The 21,256-nt window shown below is 45.0% G+C and overlaps 1 protein-coding gene across 15 annotated transcripts in view; it reads left to right on the plus strand.

Annotated features, from left to right (window-relative positions):
* PNPLA7 (patatin like phospholipase domain containing 7) overlaps positions 1 to 21,256 on the plus strand; it is a 420,470-nt gene that overhangs the window by 232,381 nt on the left and 166,833 nt on the right. For all 15 annotated transcript variants that reach the window (XR_010593664.1, XR_010593665.1, XR_010593663.1 and 12 more), the window contains one exon: positions 17,522 to 17,671. Coding sequence is in view for 12 of the 15 variants with exons in the window: in XM_065572470.1 (XP_065428542.1) it covers positions 17,522 to 17,671 (150 nt within the window). In the remaining 3 variants the exon portion in view is untranslated. The remainder of the gene's footprint in view (positions 1 to 17,521; positions 17,672 to 21,256) is intronic.

Genomic DNA, 21,256 nt, shown 5'->3' on the forward strand with positions numbered 1-21,256 from the left:
CAGGAGTTACAGGGTGCATGCTGTGGATGCAAAATGGGACAGCTGAAGAAATTTAGCCTTCAGTTCTATCTGGTGGCTCTTTTAGCTTTGATTTTTAGATGTATATATTGGGTCTGACACTTCCTCTAACTGCTGTACGGTATGTACTCAGTGCAAAATAGATATCATAAACCATGGAAGATATTTTCTGCCCTCTGCCTGAGCTATATTTAAGCAGTATTTGCCAACCAAACTCAGCTGTCCAGGAAGGATCCTTTTATACACTGGCATGCTGTGCTATACAGCACAATGCCATTGTATCTAGGACACAATTCATCACAGATATGTATACTTCATCTGGTTGAAGAAGTGTTCTCATTTTACTAAACACTTCAAAGTTTGCTTCCTTGGTCTTGGAGCTTTAAGTGTCCACTTTTAAATTACTGGTAGCAATTGCCAATCTTTTGGTTGATAGTTTACAGTTCATGTCATTGGTAAGCAGCCATCTGGTTCCATATGCCCTTGCTGTTTCCAGTCCTCTTGATAAAACGTTGATACCGACTATACTGCAGTGTTTCTGAACTGGGACAGTGTCTTTCCCTCGCGCAGACTTTCTCGGCACCAAAGTTATTTTCAGTACCAAGTAATCTTGCATTGACCACACAGCCTCGTCTGTGAGAGTGTCCTGTACAGTACTAATTACCAATACATTCAAGGCGCCAATTAGCTTTTCAGCTCTAGTGATGGTCAATACTCAAGCTTTCCCTACATCTCCAGTTAGGGTAGCCCCACCATTAGAGAAGGAGTCATTTTCTTCCTCCTCCCAAGCAAATAGGGAGGCATCCCCCATCCGCTCATCTCATTCCCATTCATATGACCCCTTCAGGTCTGACAGGGAATCTAGACACCATTAGTGTAGGCATTGACCTATGTGATCTCCAGGAGAGCACTCTCCTAGGTATCCACCCTTGTAGCTCCCAGCTCCCCTAGTGAGCCTATTGGGCTACATCAGCTGTCCCTCTGTGACGGGATCCCTGGGGTACAACCTGGAACTATGGGACCACTATGTCCCCTTAATTCTACAGCCTGGGCTGACTTTTCATAATGCTTTGCCAGTGACAAGCAGCAAACCCCCTCGAGGTGCTGTGATAACTCAGTCACCTGCATGCTGAGGCACACCCAGCTAAATTGCATGCATACTCTCCAAGGCATTCATGAACTATACACAGGGAAACACCAGCAAATCTCTCAAGCCCCCAGCCTTGGACCCCAGAAATATACTCTCTTACACTGATCAAGACCTTCTTTTGAACAATGCAAGCATATTAATTAGGGGCAGTGTCTTTCCCTCACATAGAATTTATTTGTGAAAGGAAAGTGGACATGCACCAGCCTTTGTAACCTGAGCAGATTTCCCAAGCACCTTAGACAAACTCACTGGTAAGGATAAAATATTAAAATAAGATTATTAACTACAGAAAGATAGATTTTAAGTGGTAGGAATAAAGGTCAGAAAATAAATACCTTAAGAAAATAAAAAGTAAACATGCATTCTAAATCTTAAACTTTTAGACTAAGTTAGAGTTGAATCAAACAGCTTTTCTCACCCCGCTGGATGTTGCAGGTAGGTTACAGTTCTTAAGACACAGGCTGAATTTCCTTCTCAGCCTTGGACCAGTCTCCTCAGTTCAAGTCTTTGTCTTCCCAGCATTCTTGTTGCCTTCAGTGTAGGTAGGGGAGGGGAGAGAGGTGGTCTCATGATGCCACTGTCCATCTTATACCCTCAGTCCATGTGCCTGTAAAAATACTGGCCCAAATATGTCCTGGTGGGCCTTGCTGAGTCTCAGAGTTGAGCAAGCCCCGTTGCATGGGGCTTGAGCAATAATCTCTTACAGAATTTGTAAATTTCTTATTTACAATTCCCCTGCTGGTCAATGGCCCAGAATGGTTGCGGGTCACTGGAGAACTAGCAGTGAGCGACTCCCAGACTCACAACATGTTTCAATAACAGCCATATAGCAAAATCTCATAACTTCATGCATGCTACCAATATACATATTTTGACAGAACAATGAGTTTCAGCAGATCATGACCTTTCATATAGTATCTTACATGGCATGCTTTGATGAATATGGGGATTACAGGGAGCTTCTTTGAGGTACAGTGTGTCACACCCTCCAGAGTTAGATTTCCTTCTCCTATGAAGCTTCGGAGAGTAGCTCAAGAAGAGTAGATAATGTGGGACTCATGCTATACCCCAGGAAGAACAGGAAACTGAGGAATAACACCTGCAGATGGAAGAGTGTTTCTGTGTCACATGGCAGACACTTTAGAGATCTTTGGCAGTAGTGTAGGAAAAATTGCACATCCTGCATTCCTCCATGTTTGAAAATGTTGCCATGCCAATTAACAAGGGGCTATTGGAACCAGTAAACATTTATGGCAGACCCCAGTGTCTGTGGCGCCTACCTCTACAATGACAGATAGGCGCTATTGAGTCCCTTCAAGTGGGTTTGAATGTTTCCTGGATCTCTGGAAGTGATGGTGGTGCATGAAAGGTCCAGGCAGCAGGGACCACAAAAATAACTCAGAGACAAAAGATCTGAAAAAATTAGATCTATCTGGCAGGAAGAATTAATCATCATGAAGTCTGCAGATGTGCCTTGCAAAGTATTTGGCACTCCTGTCAAAGTATGTATCTGAGGGACTATTTGTGGCTCATCCATCACTGCAGGAGGTGTTGGATGCATCGGCCACAGCATGATCAACAGCCACCTCAGTCGTCATTTGCAGGGCTCCGTGGTTGCAATCTTCAGGAACACCCAAGGAGGTCCAGACAGCAACTGAGGGCCTCCCATTTGGAGGTTGTGACATAGTCAATGCAACAACTAACGAAGCCCTGCACTCTGAAAGATTTGAGCCTCTCTCTGTTTCTTGGGAGTCTGCACACCAGCCCCATGGAGAAGGTGATTTTGCTTTAGACAAAGAACTCTCCACATGTTATTGTAACCCACAAAAATCATCAGAATTGCTGAGGAAGAAGCAGAAGTTCCCAAACAGAAGACCCTCTGCCTCTTTGTCCTCTACTGCACATTCTGTGTCCACCGCACAGCAGCAAGCTTGATGCCATCATCAAGAGCCATATAGAGTCTTTGGATGGTTTTACCCTCCTTCCCTCCCTCACCCCTTTTAGCATTTTGGAGTGGTTGGGAATCTACCTAAGCTGGGGGTCTTAGAGATCATCAACGTGGGGTGTTCAGTTCAATTCCAGTCCCTTCCTACCAACTCACCCCTCTTCCCCATTCCTCTTCAGGGATCTCTCTCATGAGATACTGTTAAATCAAGAAGTGGCCTCCCTTCTAAATTTCAGAGCAGTAAAAGAAGTGGCTCTGGATTTCAGAGGGGAAGGGCTTTTACTCATATTGTTTTCTGATCCCAAAGGGAAAAGGGTGTTTGCAACACAGTCACCTGCGATTATTTCAAGTTCAAGATGGCAGCTCTGACCTCCAGGAGCTAGCAATGGGATTATGAAGACTGGTTCACAGCTGTTGATGCATATTTTCAGGTATCATGTCATCTGGCACACAGAAAATATCTTGAGGTTCCAAGTGGGAGACTCTCCCTGACAGTACAAAGTCCTGCTTTTTGGTGTTTTAACAGCAGCCAAGGTATTCACCCCGTGCTTTGCAGTCATTGTGGCTCATCTAAAGAGACCGGGGATTCAGGTATATTTGTACCTCTGTGATTATCTCATTCAAGGAAGGTCACCATAGCAGGTGAAAGACTCCATTCACCTAATTGTACTTTTCACCACACTCGGTCTCAGGATCTTCAAAGACTGTCATCACTGTTGCCGACCCAGAGAATAGAGTTCATAATGGCATGGCTACTAGATTCCACATCAGCAAGGGCTTATCCAGCACAGGAGAGATTCATGACCATGGTGGTGTAGACCTCATCTGCTAGCTCCAGGCTCACCCACAAACATCTGTAAATAATAGCCTTATACTTCTGGTTTGCAATGTTGTCATAGCTGTGTTGGTCCCAGGATACGAGAGTACAAGGTTGGTGAGGTAATATCTTTTATTGGACCAACTTCTTTTGGTGGCAGGTGCAAGCTTTTGAGGGTATGTCTACACTACGAAATTAGGTTGAATTTATAGAAGTTGGTTGTTTAGAAATTGTTTAATACAGTCGATTGTGTGTGTCCCCACATAAATGCTCTAAGTCAGTGGTTCCCAAAGTGGGGTTCGCAGAACGTTTCAGGGGGTTCGCAAGAAAAATTTCATTAATGGCAGCCAGAGGACTCTGCTGGAACCCAGTTGCAGGGCAGACAGCCGGAGCCCCAGGGAGAGCAGGGCTGGGCAGTTTAAGCGGGCAGCCCAAGCCCTCCCCTGTCAGCCAGGGAACCGGCAGCCCGAGCCTCGTGGAGAGCGGGCAGTTTGAGCCGGCAGCCCGAGCCCCTCCCCTGTCAGCCAGGGAACCGGCAGCCCGAGCCCTCCCCGTCAGCGGGGGAGCCGGCAGCCCAAGCCCCAGGGAGAGCGGGGCTGGGCAGTTTGAGCCGGCAGCCCGAGCCCTCCCCGTCAGCGGTGGAACTGGCAGCTTGAGCCTCGGGGAGAGCGGAGCTGGGCAGTTTGAGCCGGCAGCCCGAGCCTTCCCCGTCAGCAGTGGAGCTGGCAGCCCAAGCCTCGTGGAGAGCGGGGCTGGGCAGTTTGAGCTGGCAGCCCCAGCCCTCCCCTGTTGGCGGGGGAGCCAGCGTCCCCGAACCCCAGCACTCCATGCGGGGTGCAGGTGGCAGCTCAGATCCCTGTCCTTGTCAAGCAGGGGAAGTTTGCATCCAGGGCAGTCAGCAGGGGGCCATGCTGAACGTGGGGGGTGGTCCAAGCTAATTTGTCCCTCCCAGGGCACCTTCTTCGGAGGAAGAAAAGCTATTTGCGAGCCAAACCAGCCAGAAGCACGTTGTAGCCAGTGTAGGAGTGTTAAGGCGTCCTTTTCTCTGGAGTGCTGATTTGCTTCAGTGAGTGAATCTTCTCAGTTTCTAGTTTGTTGGTTGTTAGCAGTCTCTCTCTGTTATTTTTATTAGAACTTTTGTACACAAGTTCAATGTATAAGTGGCTGAAAAAGGAAAGTGTAAAGACGCTGGAATCAGCTAGTGTTTCCACAAGTCCACACTGTGGAAAATCTAAGTCTAATGATCATAATGGTCCTGGAAAGTCACTTACAAAGAAAAGAAAATATGACGATGATTATATAAAATATGGCTTTACATACATTGGTGATCAAGAACATCCAAAACCACTGTGTGTGATTTGTGGTGATGTTCTAGCAAACAGCAGCCTCAAACCTTCTCTACTTCGGCGCCATTTAGAAACTAAGCATCCTGCACAACTCGACAAGCCTGTTGATGTTTTTCAAGCGAAAATTAGCTGAGAAGAAAAGTGACATTACCAGTTTTATATCCAAAGCAAGTACTGATAATGAAAATGCCCTTAAAGCATCATACCACGTGAGCTACCGAGTAGCAAAAGCATCGGAAGCCCATACCATAGCAGAGAGCTTGATTGGTCCATGTATAAAAGATGTAGTTCATTGCATGCTCGGAGAAAAGGCTGCAAAAAGGATTGACATGGTACCTTTGTCCAATAATACGTTGTCACGAAGAATTAATGACATATCAAATAATGTAGAGACCACAATTGTACATAGAGTGAAAAATAGTCCATATTATGCTATACAGTTGGATGAATCAACTGATGTAGCTAATCTAGCTATTTTGCTACTGTTTGTACGTTATGTGAATGAAGGTATGGTTGAAGAAGACTTGTTGTTTTGCTGACCATTGGAAGAACGAACAACTGGAGAAGATATCTTCAATCTGACTAATGCATATTTTCAAGAAAAGGAAATAGATTGGTCTCGTTGCCTAGGCATTTGCACTGATGGGGCCACGTCAATGACTGGGAAGTATACTGGATTTGTAGCTCGAACAAAAAAGGTTGCATCAAAAGTCTCTTGGACTCATTGCAGCATCCATAGACAAGTCCTTGCAACAAAACGCATGCCAGAGGGACTGAAGGAAGTGCTGGACAATGCAGTGAAAATGGTGAATTTCATAAAGTCATGGCCAACAAATTCCAGAATATTTCACGTACTTTGTGAAGAAATGGGTAGTATACATGACTGTGTGTTGACCCATACTGAAGTTAGATGGCTCTCAAGGGGTAAAATCCTTGTGCGCTTGTTTGAGGTTAGAACGGAAATCCTAGTTTTTTTTCAACAGCCACCCTTTCCACCTTGCCAGCTGTATGGAAAATAATGTCTGGCTCCAGAGCCTAGCTTATTTAGCAGATATTTTCTCAAGAATTAATGACCTAAATTTATTTCTTCAAGGCCTCAATATAACAGTTTTCAATGTGCAAGAGCGAGTTGAATCCCTGATAAAGAAATTGCAGTTCTGGGAAAGTTGTTTGGAAAACAATCAAACTGAGTGTTTCAGTAATCTTCATGACTTCCTGGCAGAACATAAACTTCAGTTGGATCAGTGCACTAAAACCAATATAATTGCACACCTAAAAGGACTTTGAACAACTTTCAGGGAATACTTTCCAGCTATGTCAGGCGATAATGACTGAATTCGCAACCCTTTTGATGATACCACTTTCTCAACACAGATATTAAACACCAGGAAAAAGAGAAATTGATTGAGATCTCCTGTGATTACAAACTGAAAAGGAGTTTCAGAAATCTATCATTGATCAACTTTTGGCTGAGTTTAAGAAACGAGTACCCCTTTCTGGCAGAAAAAGCTGCTGCAGTTTTGTTACCATTTTCAACAACATACTTATGTGAGAAAGCATTTTCCTCATATGCACATCTGAAAACCAAATACAGAAACAGACTTGATGCCGAACAGGACCTGAGACTTTATCTTTCTCCAGTGGTTCCAGACTTCCAAGAGCTATGCAGAGCAAAGCAAGCGAATCCATCACACTGAGGAAATTTAAGCTTAAATCCCTGGAAATATTCATTTTTAGGAGGGGGTTCACGAGATGTCACAATTTAGTTAAAGGGGTTCGCGGGCTATTAAAGTTTGGGAACCACTGCTCTAAGTGCATTAAGTCGGTGGACTGCGTCCACAGTACCGAGGCTAGCATCAACTTCCGGAGCGTTGCACTGTGGGTAGCTATCCCACAGTTCCCGCAGTCTCCGCCACCCATTGGAATTCTGGGTTGAGATCCCAATGCCTGATGAGGCAAAAACAGTGTTGCAGGGGATTCTGGGTACATGTCATCAGCCCCCCCCCCCCCCCCCCCCCACGAGAGCAACTTTTTTCCCTGGGTTACCTGTGCAGACGACATACCACGGCAAGCATGGAGCCCGCTCAGCTCACCATCACCATATGTTATCTGGGTTCCGGCAGACGTGGTACTGCATTGCTACACAGCAGCAGCTAATTGCCTTTTGGCAGTAGACGGTGCAGTATGACTGGTAGCCGTCATCGGCTATCTGGGTGCTGGCAGACATGGGACTGCATTGCTGTACAGCAGCAGCTCCTTGCCTTTTGGCAGCAGATGCTGTATTACAATTGGTATCCGTCGTCGTCGTACTCCTCAGTGAGTTCGGTCAGAGGCGCCTGGGCAGACATGTTTTGTCTCCTGGAGACTCAGACCTGCCGGCAGTCCTATTGCACCGTCTTGATGATGATGGCTAGCAATCGTAATGCAGCATTTTCTGCCAAGCACCCAGAAGATGCCGATGTCTGTCAGTCATGCTGCATCGTCTTCTGCCAGCCTAAGATGTAAAAGATAGATGGACCAGATTTGTTCTGTATTCATTTGCTATCAACGGCCTGCTAAACCCAGGGTTTTGAGTTCAATCTTTGGGAGGGCCATTCTGTGTGACAGTTGTTTGTGTTTGTGTTTCTCCCTGATGCACAGCTACCTTTGTTGATTTTAATTCGCTGTAAGCCATGTCGTCAGTCGCCCCTCCCTCTGTTTCGCGGCTTTTTTGAGACCAGATGCCATAGCACTGGGATCATGGAGCCCGCTCAGATCACCACGGCAATTATGAGCACTATGAACACCACGCGCATTATCCTGGAGTATATGCAGAGCCAGAACCTGCCATGGCAAAACCAGGCGAAGAGGCGACTGCAGCGTGGTGACGAGAGTGATGAAGAAATAGACATGGACATCGACCTCTCACAAAGTACGGGACCCAGCAATGTGCAAATCATGGTGTTAATGGGGCAGGTTCATGCCATGGAACGCCGATTCTGGGCCCGGGAAACAAGCACAGACTGGTGGGGACAGCATCGTGTTGCAGGTGTGGGACGATTCCCAGTGGCTGCGAAACTTTCGCATGCGTAAGGACACTTTCATGGAACTTTGTGAGTTGCTTTCCCCTGCCCTGAAGCACAAGAATACCAGGATGAGAGCAGCCCTCACAGTTGAGAAGCGAGTGGCGATAGCCCTGTGGAAGCTTGCAACGCCAGACAGCTACCGGTCAGTCGGGAATCAATTTGGAGTGGGCAAATCTACTGTGGGGGCTGCTGTGATCCAAGTAGCCAACGCAATCAAAGAGCTGCTGCTATCAAGGGTAGTGACTCTGGGAAACGTGCAGGTCATAGTGGATGGCTTTGCTGCAATGGGATTCCCTAACTGTGGTGGGGCGATAGACGGAACCCATATCCCTATCTTGTCACCGGAGCACCACGCCAGCGAGTACATAAACCGAAAGGGGTAGTTTTCAATGCTGCTGCAAGCCCTGGTGGATCACAAGGGATGTTTCACTAACATCAATGTGGGATGGCCGGGAAAGGTACATGACGCTCGCGTCTTCAGGAACTCTGGTCTGTTTCAAAAGCTGGAGGAAGGGACTTTCTTCCCGGACCAGAAAATAACCATTGGGGATGTTGAAATGCCTATAGTTATCCTTGGGGATACAGCCTACCCCTTAATGCCATGGCTCATGAAGCCACACACAGGCAGCCTGGATAGTAGTCAGGACCTGTTCAACTATAGGCTGAGCAAGTGTAGAATGGTGGTAGAATGTTCATTTGGACGTTTAAAAGCGCGCTGGCGCAGTTTACTGACTCGGATAGACCTCAGTGAAACCAATATGCCCATTGTTATTGCTGCTTGCTCTGCGCTACACAATATCTGTGAGAGTAAGGGGGAGACATTTATGGCGGGGTGGGAGGTTGAGGCAAATCGCCTGGCCGCTGATTACACGCAGCCAGACACCAGGGCGGTTAGAAGAGTACAGCAGTGCGCAGTGTGCATCAGAGAAGCTTTGAAAACCAGTTTTGTGACTGGCCAGGGTACGGTGTGAAATTTCTGTTTGTTTGTTTCTCCTTGATGAACCCCCCCCCAACTCTACTTCCCTGTAAGCTAACCACCCTCCCCTCCCCCCTTTGAGCACTGCTTGCAGAGGCAATAAAGTCATTGTTCTTCTTCGAGTGATTGTTCACGTCCATTACACATTAGGTGTGCGCGCGCAGCGTGCACGGATGTCGGAAACTTTTTCCCTCAGCGGCTCCCGTCGGGCCGGCAGGGCTCCCCCCTCCTGCCAGAGCGGCGCCCCGCTCTAGGGTATATATACCCCTGCAGGCCCAACCCTCCCTCAGTTCCTTCTTACTGTCCGTGGCGGTGTTGGAACAACTCTGTCTCTCGTCTGAGAGTGTCCCTTAGCATAGTTGTTAGTGTTATCTTTACAGTTATCAGTTCTTTAGTAGTTAGTGTTAAGCTTAGCAGTTAACAGTTCTATAGAAATACTCAATTAAAGTGCATCTGGCTGCCATATCGGCGTTCCATCCTGGGGAGTTGGGAGTTTCGGTGTTCTCCAACCCCACAGTAGCCCGATTCCTCAAGGGACTGGAAAGAGTGTTTCCCTATTCGCGCCCGCCGGTCCCTGCGTGGAATCTCAACCTGGTCCTAACTAAACTCATGGGGCCCCCCTTTGAACCCCTAGGCTCTTGCTCCCTCATGCACCTTTCATGGAAGGTAGCGTTTCTCGTGGCCATCACATCGGCCAGGAGGGTATCGGAGTTGAGAGCCCTCACTTCAGAACCTCCTTATACAGTTTTTCATAAGGATAAGGTGCAACTGAGGCCACACCCTAAATTCCTTCCAAAGGTGGTCACGCATTTTCACATGGGCCAAGACATTTGTCTACCGGTGTTCTTCCCTAAGCCCCATACGGACCCAAGCCACCACAGCCTGCATATCCTCGATGTCCGTAGGGCCCTAGCATTTTATCTAGAGCGGACCAGGCCATTCCGCAGATCAACTCAACTGTTTATTGCCGTTGCGGAGCGAATGAGAAGCCTGCCTACCTCGACGCAACGCTTGTCAGCATGGATTGTGCTTTGCATATGCACGTGCTATGAGCTCGCCAACGTACCAGCCCTGGGGATCCGGGTTCACTCGACTAGGGCCCAAGCATCCTCGGCGGCTTTCTTGGCGCAGGTTCCACTCCAGGAAATCTGTAAAGCGGCCACCTGGTCATCGGTGCATATGTTCACAGCCCACTATGCGATCCATCATCAGACCAGGGAGGACACGGTGGTCAGCAGGGCTGTGCTTCAATCGATTGTTCCTTGACTCCTACCCTTCTCCAATGGTAAGCTTGTGAGTCACCTAATGTGTAATGGACGTGAACAATCACTCGAAGAAGAAAAAACGGTTACTTACCTTCTGTAACTGTTGTTCTTCGAGATGTGGTGTTCACGTCCATTACACTTCCCACCCTCCTTCTCCTCTGTCGGAGTCACCGGCAAGAAGGAACCGAGGGAGGGTCGGGCCTGCAGGGATATATATACCCTGGAGTGGGGCGCCGCTCTGGCGGGAGGGGGAAGCCCTGCCGGCCCGACGGGAAGGGAAAAAGTTTCCGACGTCCGTGCATGCGGCGCGTGCACACCTAATGTGTAATGGATGTGAACAACACATCTCGAAGAACAACAGTTACAGAAGGTAAGTAACCGTTTTTTCAGCTGATTATTCATCACGAACCCCGAATCTTGTTCAGAGTCACTGCTTCCCAGGATAGAACCCCCCATTCTGTATGTATGGCCTTCATTCTTTGTTCCTATATGTATATGTTTACAGTTAGACATATGAAAACACATATTGTTTGCTTGTCCTCTGCTTACCAAGCAATCCAGATGGCTGTATATTAGTGACCTGTCCTCTTCATTATTTACCACTCCTTTGGTGTCATCTGCAAACTTTTTCAACAATTATTTTTTGTTTTTTTCCAGCTCGTTAATCAAAATGTTAAATGGCATAGGGTGAAAAACTCAAACCCTGCAGGACCCCACTAGTGATAGTTCCCTATCTATAATACATTTGTATCAGTTTAATACATTTTAATCAATTTAATATGTACCATATTAATTTTATACCTTTTTAGTTTTTTAATTAAAATATCATGCAATACCTTACAGAAGTCTAAATATGTTACATCAATACTATTACTTTTATCAACCAGACTTGTAATCTCATCAAAAAAAATATCAAGTTAGTTTGATAGGATCTGTTTTCCATAAACCCGTAAGTTCTTGCTGAGCCAACCAGCTAATGTAAAAGGAGCATAGGGAACATGTGTTAACTATTTTCTGAACTGCGTTATTTGAAGGCAGTGAGCATTTGAACTTTGAACCCTCACGATTTTCAAATTAATCAGAAACAAAAATAAAACTATCTAATTGTGGTGTGTGTGTGTGTGTGTGTTTGGAAAGGGACCCGGGTGTTTAGATTGTTGCCTAAACGATAAATGAAATGTATATATGGTCAAATGAAAAATTGAATGCAGTGAATACTCTTATTTAGTATCTACTGTGTGTTATGTTTATATATTTATGATGATTTTCCAGGCTATTTTACATTAGCTGTTCCTTCAGAATTTTCCATAACCAGGTGTCTAGGGACCTGTGAAATGGGATAGAGATCATTAGACAAAATTGATGCTTTTGACAAAGAAATAGCTCATTGCCATGCTGGCTTGTGCTCCCTAAGCAACAGACCAATTGGGCCTCTAAAGTTAGGGCCAGTGTTAAGAGGTAGCAAGCAGGGCAATTGCCCAGGACCCCACCCCATAGGCGGCTCTGCGAAGCTAACTTATAGGTGGCGGGGCTCGGCCTCTGGCTCTCACCCCAGGTGGTGGGGCTCTGGGAGGGAGCGCTACCTCCACCCCCTGGCTCACTTCAGTGAGCCACCCACCCTGTGGGTCCGTATCAACTCCTCTGCACCCAGTGCTGGCCCCACCTCAAAAGACTGTTGCACACACCTCCCCCCCCCCCCCCGAAAACCTGAGAGGGGAGGAGTAGGTATTGGGGGAGCGCAACCAAAATTGTAACTCAAAGGGGGGGCTTGGCGCAAAACATTTGAAAATTGCTGTACTAAAGTCTAAAAAAAAATAATTAAAACTGTAGTGCAGAACAATTTCTTATTGCATATTTTTTGCAAAGTCATTTGCTTACTGAATTGCAGCTTCATCATGTTTCTATGATTTGTTACATCTGCACTTTGAAAGAACGAATTGGTCGCTGTAATGATCTCTCGTTCTCCCGCTCAGAGGGAGGCCATTCAGTCCAGTCCTGTCTGGCCAGGACCAGAGTCCGCAGGACATCCATGAGCCCACAATAGGGCTCGGCGATCAATAGTCCCAGGCAGGCTTTAGCCTGGTTTTGGGTGGCTCAAGCGGTCAGCCCTGAAACCAAGTCTATCAGGAGGGAAAAGTAGAGCCAGAGATGAAACGCTCATATCCCAGTGGTGCTTAAAAAAGATGTGCTTCTGAGGAAAAGGCCAAACTCTTGGGAAAATATCCTACATTAGCTACATTCTTCACACCATAAGAGGCAGAAAGTGGGGAGTGTTTGACTTCTGTCACTCTGTCCACTGAGAAGTCACCTTTGAATTTTGAGGAGCAAGCTGAAACTGGGGAAAATGTTCAGGCCAAATCTGAGGACACTGATCTGTGAGGTGAGTCCACTGAGGTCATTCTGACATTGTCTGATGACCCAACATTATCGCCAGAAAGAATAACTGACAACCAGAGACGTGAACTTGTTCAAAGCGGTCCAAACAAATACTGGATATTGAATTACCAAAAAAAAAAAAAAGCCATTCCCTGATGCTTTACAAAGGCGAACTATTAGATTAACCTTAAAAATGGTGACACAATTCTCTGATCATGGCTTCTGTTTTCAATGTCGGAAGATAAAAGTATTTTTTGTTTTTGTTGTACTCTTTTTGGAAAATGCAATCATTCCTTTTTGAAGGACAGCTTCAATGCATGGAAGCGCATTCATTCTTGTCTCAAAGAGCATGAACGCTCATCCGCATATTTATGCAGTCTGGCGGCATGGTGGAATCTGAAAGCAGGGATCAGTGGCGATAAAACTGTTGACAGTGTCGATATGGAGTTAATTGCAATGGAAAGAAATTATTGGGGAGCTGTTGTAACGAGAGTCATTTGCATAGTCTGTTGTTCAGCAGAGTGGAACCTGTATTTTCGTGGAACTACAGAAAAACTACATGATCCAAGCAATGGAAATTTCCTTGGTCAGGTTGAACTGTTGGCAAAATTTGGCCCCATAATGAATGAACACCTGAGGTGAATTGAGAAAAGAGAAATTGCTGATCATTACCTCAGCAAAGATATTCAAAATGAATTGATTGCTAGAATGGGAAAGCACATCCTTCATGCCATTGTTGAAAGAGTTAATCATACAGAATGTTTTGATGTGATCATGGACAGAACTCCTGACAGCAGCCACACTGAGCAATTGTCAGTTACACTCCGTGTTGTTAATTGTGAACTATCTGTTGGGGTTTCAGTTACAGAACATTTTATTGGATTTGTCATAACTATAAAGGGAAGGGTAACAGCCCTCCTGTGTACAGTACTATAAAATCCCTCCTGGCCAGAGACTCCAAAATCCTTTTACCTGTAAAGGGTTAAGAAGCTCAGGTAACCTGACTGACACCTGACCCAAAGGACCAATAAGGGGACAAGATGCTTTCAAATCTTGGTGGGGGGAAGGCTTTTGTTTGTGCTCTTTGTTTTGGGGAGAGTTCGCTCTTGGGACTGAGAGGGACCAGACATCAATCCATGCTCTCCAAATCTTTCTGAACAAGTCTCTCATATTTCAAACTTGTAAGTAAACAGCCAGGGAAGGCGTGTTAGATTTATCTTTGTTTTCTCAACTTGTAAATGTACCTTTTACTAGGGTGTTTACCTCTGTTTGCTGTAACTTTGAACCTAAGGCTAGAGGGGGGTCCTCTGGGCTCTTTAAGTTTGATTACCCTGTAAAGTTATTTTCCATCCTGATTTTACAGAGATGATGTTGACCTTTTTCTTTAATTAAAAGCCTTCTTTTTAAGAACGTGCTTGATTTTTCCTTGTTTTTAGATCCAAGGGGGTTGGATCTTGATCCACCAGGAGTTGGTGGGAGAAAGGAGGGGGGATGGTTAATTTCTCCTTCTTTTAAGATCCCAGGGGTCTGGCTCTGTATTCACCAGGGAATTGGTGAAGAATCTCCCAAGGCTACCCAGGGAAGGGAATTAGCACATTGGGAGTGGTGGCAGCGGACCAGATCTAAACTGGTAGTTAAGCTTAGAAGTTTTCATGCAGGCCCCCACATCTGTACCCTAAAGTTCAGAGTGGGGATTGAGTCTTGACAGGATTCCTTGCTGTTGACGCCACTACTGGCGACATGCTATGTGACACTTTTTTGGTCCACCTTGAGAACTTGAAAATTAGTGTTTTTGACTGCAGAGGACAAAACCATAACAATGGAAGCAATATGAAGGATAAAAGACAAGGTGTACCAAAAAGAATATAGGACATTAACAAAAAAGCACTCTTCGTGCCCTATGGCAGTTACAGAATTTGGTCAACTTGGATGCTGCTAAATATCTGTGCTGTATGTGACATTTTTTGGGGTGTTACAGTGTGTTTTTGTTGTTTTCAGTTCTTCTACTCAGCGCTGGTCCATACTTAAACTGTACATTACCCAACTTACAGTCAAACAGTTGTCATACACTCACTGGAAGTCTCGTATTGACCATGTTAAGGTGCTTCGATATCACCTAACCGAAGTGCAGTGAGCTCTTGAAGCACTCGTAGATCATGCAGTTCAGAAAAGAGATGGTGTGAGACAGCCTCAGAGGCACGGAGCCTTCCATGAGAGATCTCTTCAGGGCACTTAATAATCTTCATTGTTGTGTGGCATGACGCTTTGTTTCAAATCAATTACGTAAGCAAACTCCTTCAGAGCCCCACTGTAAGGATGGAATCCCTTAAAAATGAAACGAATGGAGTGTTAACATTTCTGCAAGATTTCAGACAAAATGGGTTTGCTCACGCCTTTGCACAAGAAATTGCCGAACAGATTGGGATTGAAATAGCATTTCCTGAACAGAGAAGCCAAAGGAAGAAATTGATCTTTGATTATGGATATTCAAATGATGTCGCCATAACTGCAGAGGAGACCTTAAAGCAAGATTTTTCCCCCCACTAGTTGATGCAGCTGAAATTAGCTTGAATGACAGGTTTTCTCAGCTGGATTTTTTCTAGTTTGGTTTTCTGTTTAGCACCAGGGAGATGAGGAAGGCTATAGATGCAAACGCATTAAGTGAAAGTTGCAAGCATTTGGCTCAAGAAGTGGTGACATTGATGCTGATGACTTGACTCTCGAGAGATGCTCAGCTGTAAATACTTTGTCAACTGGGGTGTCTAATTTGCCTCTGGCGATGTTAAACTACATCTATGCTGAAAAGTTGGTGGCTCTATACCCAAACCTAAGCATTACATTGCATCTCCTTGTGACTGTACCCATAACCATGGCCTCAGGAGAGAGAAGCTTCTTGCATTTAAAATTACTGAAGATCTATTCACAAGGTCATCTGAATGGTCTGTCTGAGACTTCAGTTGAACACGAAATTTGTTGCAAGTTTGACATCTCTAAAATAATTGAAGAATTTGCCTCCTCAAAAGCAAGGAGGGTGCACTTCTAAGTGATTTAGATGAGTTTGGCAATGTGTTCTGATTTGGTTATTTTCTTGCATAAAAGTCATTTTTATACTGTATTATTATGATTATTATGAATGGCAGTAGTAGCAGTAATCATAGTAGTATGCTCCTGGGGGAATTCTGCACCACTGCAGTTCTCAGTACAGCCTGAAGGAAGGAGTTGGCACGCAGGAAACTCCCTGGGACCCAGCATCAGGCTGTTTCTCCCTCTGGATCCCTAGGCTCTGGGGGGTAGGAGTGCAGGTGTCTGGCCTTGGGCGGGGGCATCCCGCAGCTAGAGGGGGGGTGGGTATCTGGGTTGGCTGGGCACTCTGCAACTGGGCCCTGGCGGTGAGGGGAGGGAGCAGAGAAACAGGAACTGGGTTGTTGTAGGGGTTTCTTTAACTCTACTCCTGGGGGGATTTTTGTGTGTGTTTGTATTGTTACAGACATACTTGCTGACAGGTATTTTGAAATCAATTACCCAAAGACTTGAAACTAGTGTGATTGTATAATGTTATTTTGACAAATAAAATATGCAGAATTTTGCAGAATTTTAAAATATCGGGTGCAGAATTTTTTTGTCACAGAATTCCCCCAAAAGTAGTAGTAGTAATATGACTGTTACGATATTGATAAAACCAAAGCCTTCCAGAAATCCAGTGAGTAAGCAGGTAAGGAAGGCAGAATGGGGTCCCACTCCTTAGTTTCTGTTCTGGGCCCCAGTGAGTCTAACGCCAGTCTGTGTAAAGTAGGAATCTTCACGTTTAAAACTAAAAAGTAAAGTACTGCAGGGTTCTGGTAAGATGTGCTTGTTCACTCACATTAATGTAGATATCAAGAAAGCTACTTAATAGGAACCTGCAGTTTAGTGTGAAAAGTGTGAGAACACTTTCTTGTTATGGAAATGGTCCCTTCCTTATCAGGTTCCCTCAGTGGTCTGGCATTCCCCACCACAAATGCAAAAAGAAAGGACAATGGAGATTTGAAATGCTAATATGGACCGTATCTGAAATGACCTCCTGGATATTTGTTTATTTCCCTGATTGGGAAGACTATACAAAGTGCGTGTTGATTCCTAGAGTCCTTTGACCCATGGAAATAGGTTGTTACTTTTTGTTAACTAAATGAGTTCGTTCCCAGGCCAAGAGGATGCCTGCTGTCTAAATTCATTGTGCCAGGGCTGAGCTCTGATAGGTTGAGAAGCATCTTCCGTCTCTCAGGAGAGCCTGGATTAGTTGAAAATGCATCCCACTTCACCTAGTCTCAGAATCTGAATTCTGACATTGCCTGAATTTTACCCACAGCCTGCCCCTTCAGTAATTGAAAATAAGAGTCTGCATGCAGCCTGTCTAGAATGGAATAGTCTGTAATCTTCGCCTTGGCATAAATAGAGGATATTGTGCATCTAATAGATTAAATAATTCAATAATTATTTCCCTGTAGCCTGACAATTGAAAAGGAGACCTAGTACCAAGTGGGCATGCAGCTTTCTGGTTGGCTAATTACATACTTTTTTTGGCAGGTCATCCTCTTGGATTGCATACCACTGGCAGCAAGTGGGATGCTGGAAACCCTGCCAGCAACCTCTCCACCGTAGCAATCATGCCAGTGTCTGAAGAGGTACCACTTACTGCCTTTACTTTGGAGCTCAAACATGCTCTCAGCGCTATTGGTAAGAGCTTGTCTGTATGTTACTGCAAATCGTAATGTTCTAGCAAAGTATCAGTCAGGCTGTCTATCACAATGTATGACAGCCTGCTGCTTGGGCTTGGAAGGGAAATTGTACAATGAGGGCACAGAATGAGGCATTTTATTAGGTAAAACAAAATCATGTCTGTTGTCATGAAAATCTTTTCCCAGGATTTTAAAAACTGTAATCATTGCTTCTTTTAATTAATCCTTTCTCTCCTGCTTTTAATGTAATTGGAGAAACTCCATGGTACAGTGCAAGCCCTGTGATTCCTGAGAGGCATCAGAACTCACCCAGTAATATGCATTAGTTATTGTAATCATGGGGGTGTTCCAGGAGTTGCTGTTCCAAACAAGATTGTCCTTTGAAATGCACGATCTTGTGAATATGTAACACCAAATTCTTGTTTAGAGTTTTCAAAAGTTGTGGAGCTGCCCTTGAGCCTCATTTGTTTTCTTCACCCTGGTTCCTAGCCCTGTGTATTGTGGGCTTGTGCCTTCTCAGTGCTGGATGGGTTAGTTTTCATTTGTCTGGAGAAATTTAACTAGGAAAAATGGGCATGTTGGTAGCATGTCTCAGCATTGGAGCCAACTGGCACCGCAGTTACCAACCTGCTGTTGAGTGTTTTGGGAGTTACTGTAAGCTTTCCTGCAACTCATGCCCATCTACAGGTTATTTCCACAGAATAAAATATAATGCGAGGAAAACATAAAGGTTATGTGCCATTCCCTGCTTACCTCGTCTCCTTTTTTACTGGGCTCACGATTGCACATGTTAGAGCTGCTGACCCCATGTCATTTTATTCAAAGGAAGGAGAAGGGGATGGCAGTACAGTGGAGATAGAGCAACTTATGTGAAAGATGAGTTTTTGCTGCTAAAGAGACATTACTGTCATGCCTATGGAATTGTTGCCCTGTAATGTTTTAAGGCTTATTTTCAGATCCCTTCCATCGACACCAGTTTTTCTTTCAGGAAAAACACACGCCAACCTGTTGCTTGTGAGATTCCCGTAAAAAAGAAGGTACACGTATACACTCATCTACATGGTGCATTAACAATAATCACCAAGCACTAGGGGTCTGACCCAATGCCTGTTGGCATCATTGGAGGATGTCAGTGGGTATTGTTGGACGAGCTCTGTGAGTCAGAGGGCACATATGCACCTATTTTACTGGCATTTTGTAAGAAACACTGGACAAATTTCTAGTTTTATGTTTTCTGGTGGCATGAATGTTCAGTTTGAAAGAGATACCCAGAAAGAACCCTGAAGGCCATGTCTTAGAGAGAAGGTCATCACGATGCATATGCACAGAGAGGACTTAGGTATGGAGAACTTGAAACTTGAGGGAAAACATCCTGTTTTGTGCCTTCAATAATAATAATCCTGTTGTGAGCTAATACGCTACCCTACGTAATTACCAAGTGGAGAGAAATGGTTGTCTGGCTGTCTCCCTTTAAAAAAATCCAATTTAGTTGAACAGCAAATGATTCATCAAGACCAGCTATTCCGTTTCACACTTCATATGTTTGAGCAGGTAATATTTCATTATATCAGGTTGCATAACAAATCCTTTGTATACACCTCTACCCCAATATAACCCGACCCAGTATAACATGAATTCGGATATAACGCGGTAAAGCAGTGCTCCGGGGGGGCCGGGCTGCGCACTCCAGTGGATCAAAGTAAATTCGATATAACACCGTTTCACCTATAACACGGTAAGATTTTTTCGCTCCCAAGGACAGCGTTATATCGGGGTAGAGGTGTATGTGAATCCAAACAAGTAGCTGGTCATGAGAATGTCTGGATTTCTGAAACACAGGGTGGGTGAAGTAATATATTTTATTGGACCAATTTCTGTTGGTGAGAGAGACAAACTTTCGAGTCTCACAAGCCAGATCTGTATTACTTCGGTATAACTCACGTCGCTCAGAGGCGTGAATAAGCCACCTCCGAGCAGCGTACGTTACACCAGCCTAAGTGCCCGTGTGGACAGTGTTATATTGGCGGGAGAGCTTCTCCTGCTGACATATCTACCACTGTCGTGGAGGTGGATTTATTATTCTGTCGGAAGAGTTCTCTCCCGTTGGCACAGAACATCTTCACCGGACACTCTACAGCAATACAGCTGCACTGATATAGCGCTTCTAGTGTAGACTAGCCCACAGAGCTCTTCTTCTTCAGGTTTGGGAAAGGTACTTCCAGCATCTCCGCAAAATGCAAGATGGAACAGATTGGTTAGCATAAGTAGTTAGCACATATTGTAAGGAACCATTCAAGGTAGATTAGCCCATTAACAAACACCTCTGAAGTCATAGGACAAAAGAGGGAGAGTTAGTGGTTTACAGATTGTTGTAATAAGCCATAAGTCCAGTGTCTCCGTTAAGTCCATGATTTTCAGCATTTAGCAGAGTAATGAATTTAAGATCCAAGGCTCGTCTTTTGAAAATGTTGTGCAGGTTTCCTTTGAGGATTAGGACTGATAGGTCAGCTATAGAATGATTGCTTTATCAAAAGTATTCACCCACAGGTGTTTTTGTCTTTTTCTGTGTGAGTTCATTCCAGAGCATAGTGATTGTCTGATTTCACCCACATAGTTATTGTTAAGCTCTATGTGGCTTAAAAGCTTTTCTCTCTCACCAACAGAAGTTGGTCCAATAAAAGATATGATCTCACCCACTTTGTCTCTCTAATATCCTGGGACCAATATGGCTACAACTATACTGGATTTCCGAAGTAATTCTATGAAATTGCCAGCATAGTTAGCTCTGAATCTTAGTGAAATCTCAAAATGGAACTGGAGTTCTTTAACTGGCATGCTGTGAAATAATTTATATACATTCGGTGATGGAAATAAATGATTAACTCACAGAAAATACCTTTCTGAATGCTGCTGTGAGTTAATATAGTAGACTTTGTTCATTTAAAACTTGTGTTTGCTGGTCCAGAAGATATGGCCTGATAGACAGCCGGTGCTGGGAGTGCTAACACTCCAGTTCCCGTTAAGTGCTGGGATTTTTATGGTCCTATGCTGGTAACTGCAGTTTCAAAGGCAGACTGCATAGTTCACTCTGTGCTTTGTACTTCATTTCATGTACAGATCTCCAGAGCTACCCTTCTTGTTAAAACATATAAATACATGTCCTAAGCCGGACAAAGGAGAAGGGCTCTTGGCTCTTTAAAACAGAAAAGACACTGAGGGAGGTGTGGGGCTGGGGCTGGTGTTCGTACTTTGAAGGCTTAGTGCACCTGAAACTCTGCTGGAGAGCAGAGTTCCACTGCCCTCCTGCTGGGCTCCAGAACACAGCAATGAAAGGGGAGAGAAGTAGCGGAGACTTCCATTTTGTGTGGAGTTCCTGGGATGCCCTTCTGCTGCAGAGGTGAGGAGCAGGAGCTTGTGAGCTCCACATGGCAACTGCCAAGGAATCCAGGACAAGTTTTGCAGGGTGCTGGGAGGAAGCCCCCCACCTTATGGAACCGCAGACACTTTTATGTTTGAAAAAGCCTAGTAATCAACCAGTTTAGCATCTCAAACTTCTATGTGCATGAAACGTTAAGTGCTGAAC

Source organism: Chrysemys picta, chromosome 18 (assembly GCF_011386835.1).
Source record: "Chrysemys picta bellii isolate R12L10 chromosome 18, ASM1138683v2, whole genome shotgun sequence".
Classification (NCBI taxonomy): domain Eukaryota; kingdom Metazoa; phylum Chordata; order Testudines; family Emydidae; genus Chrysemys; species Chrysemys picta.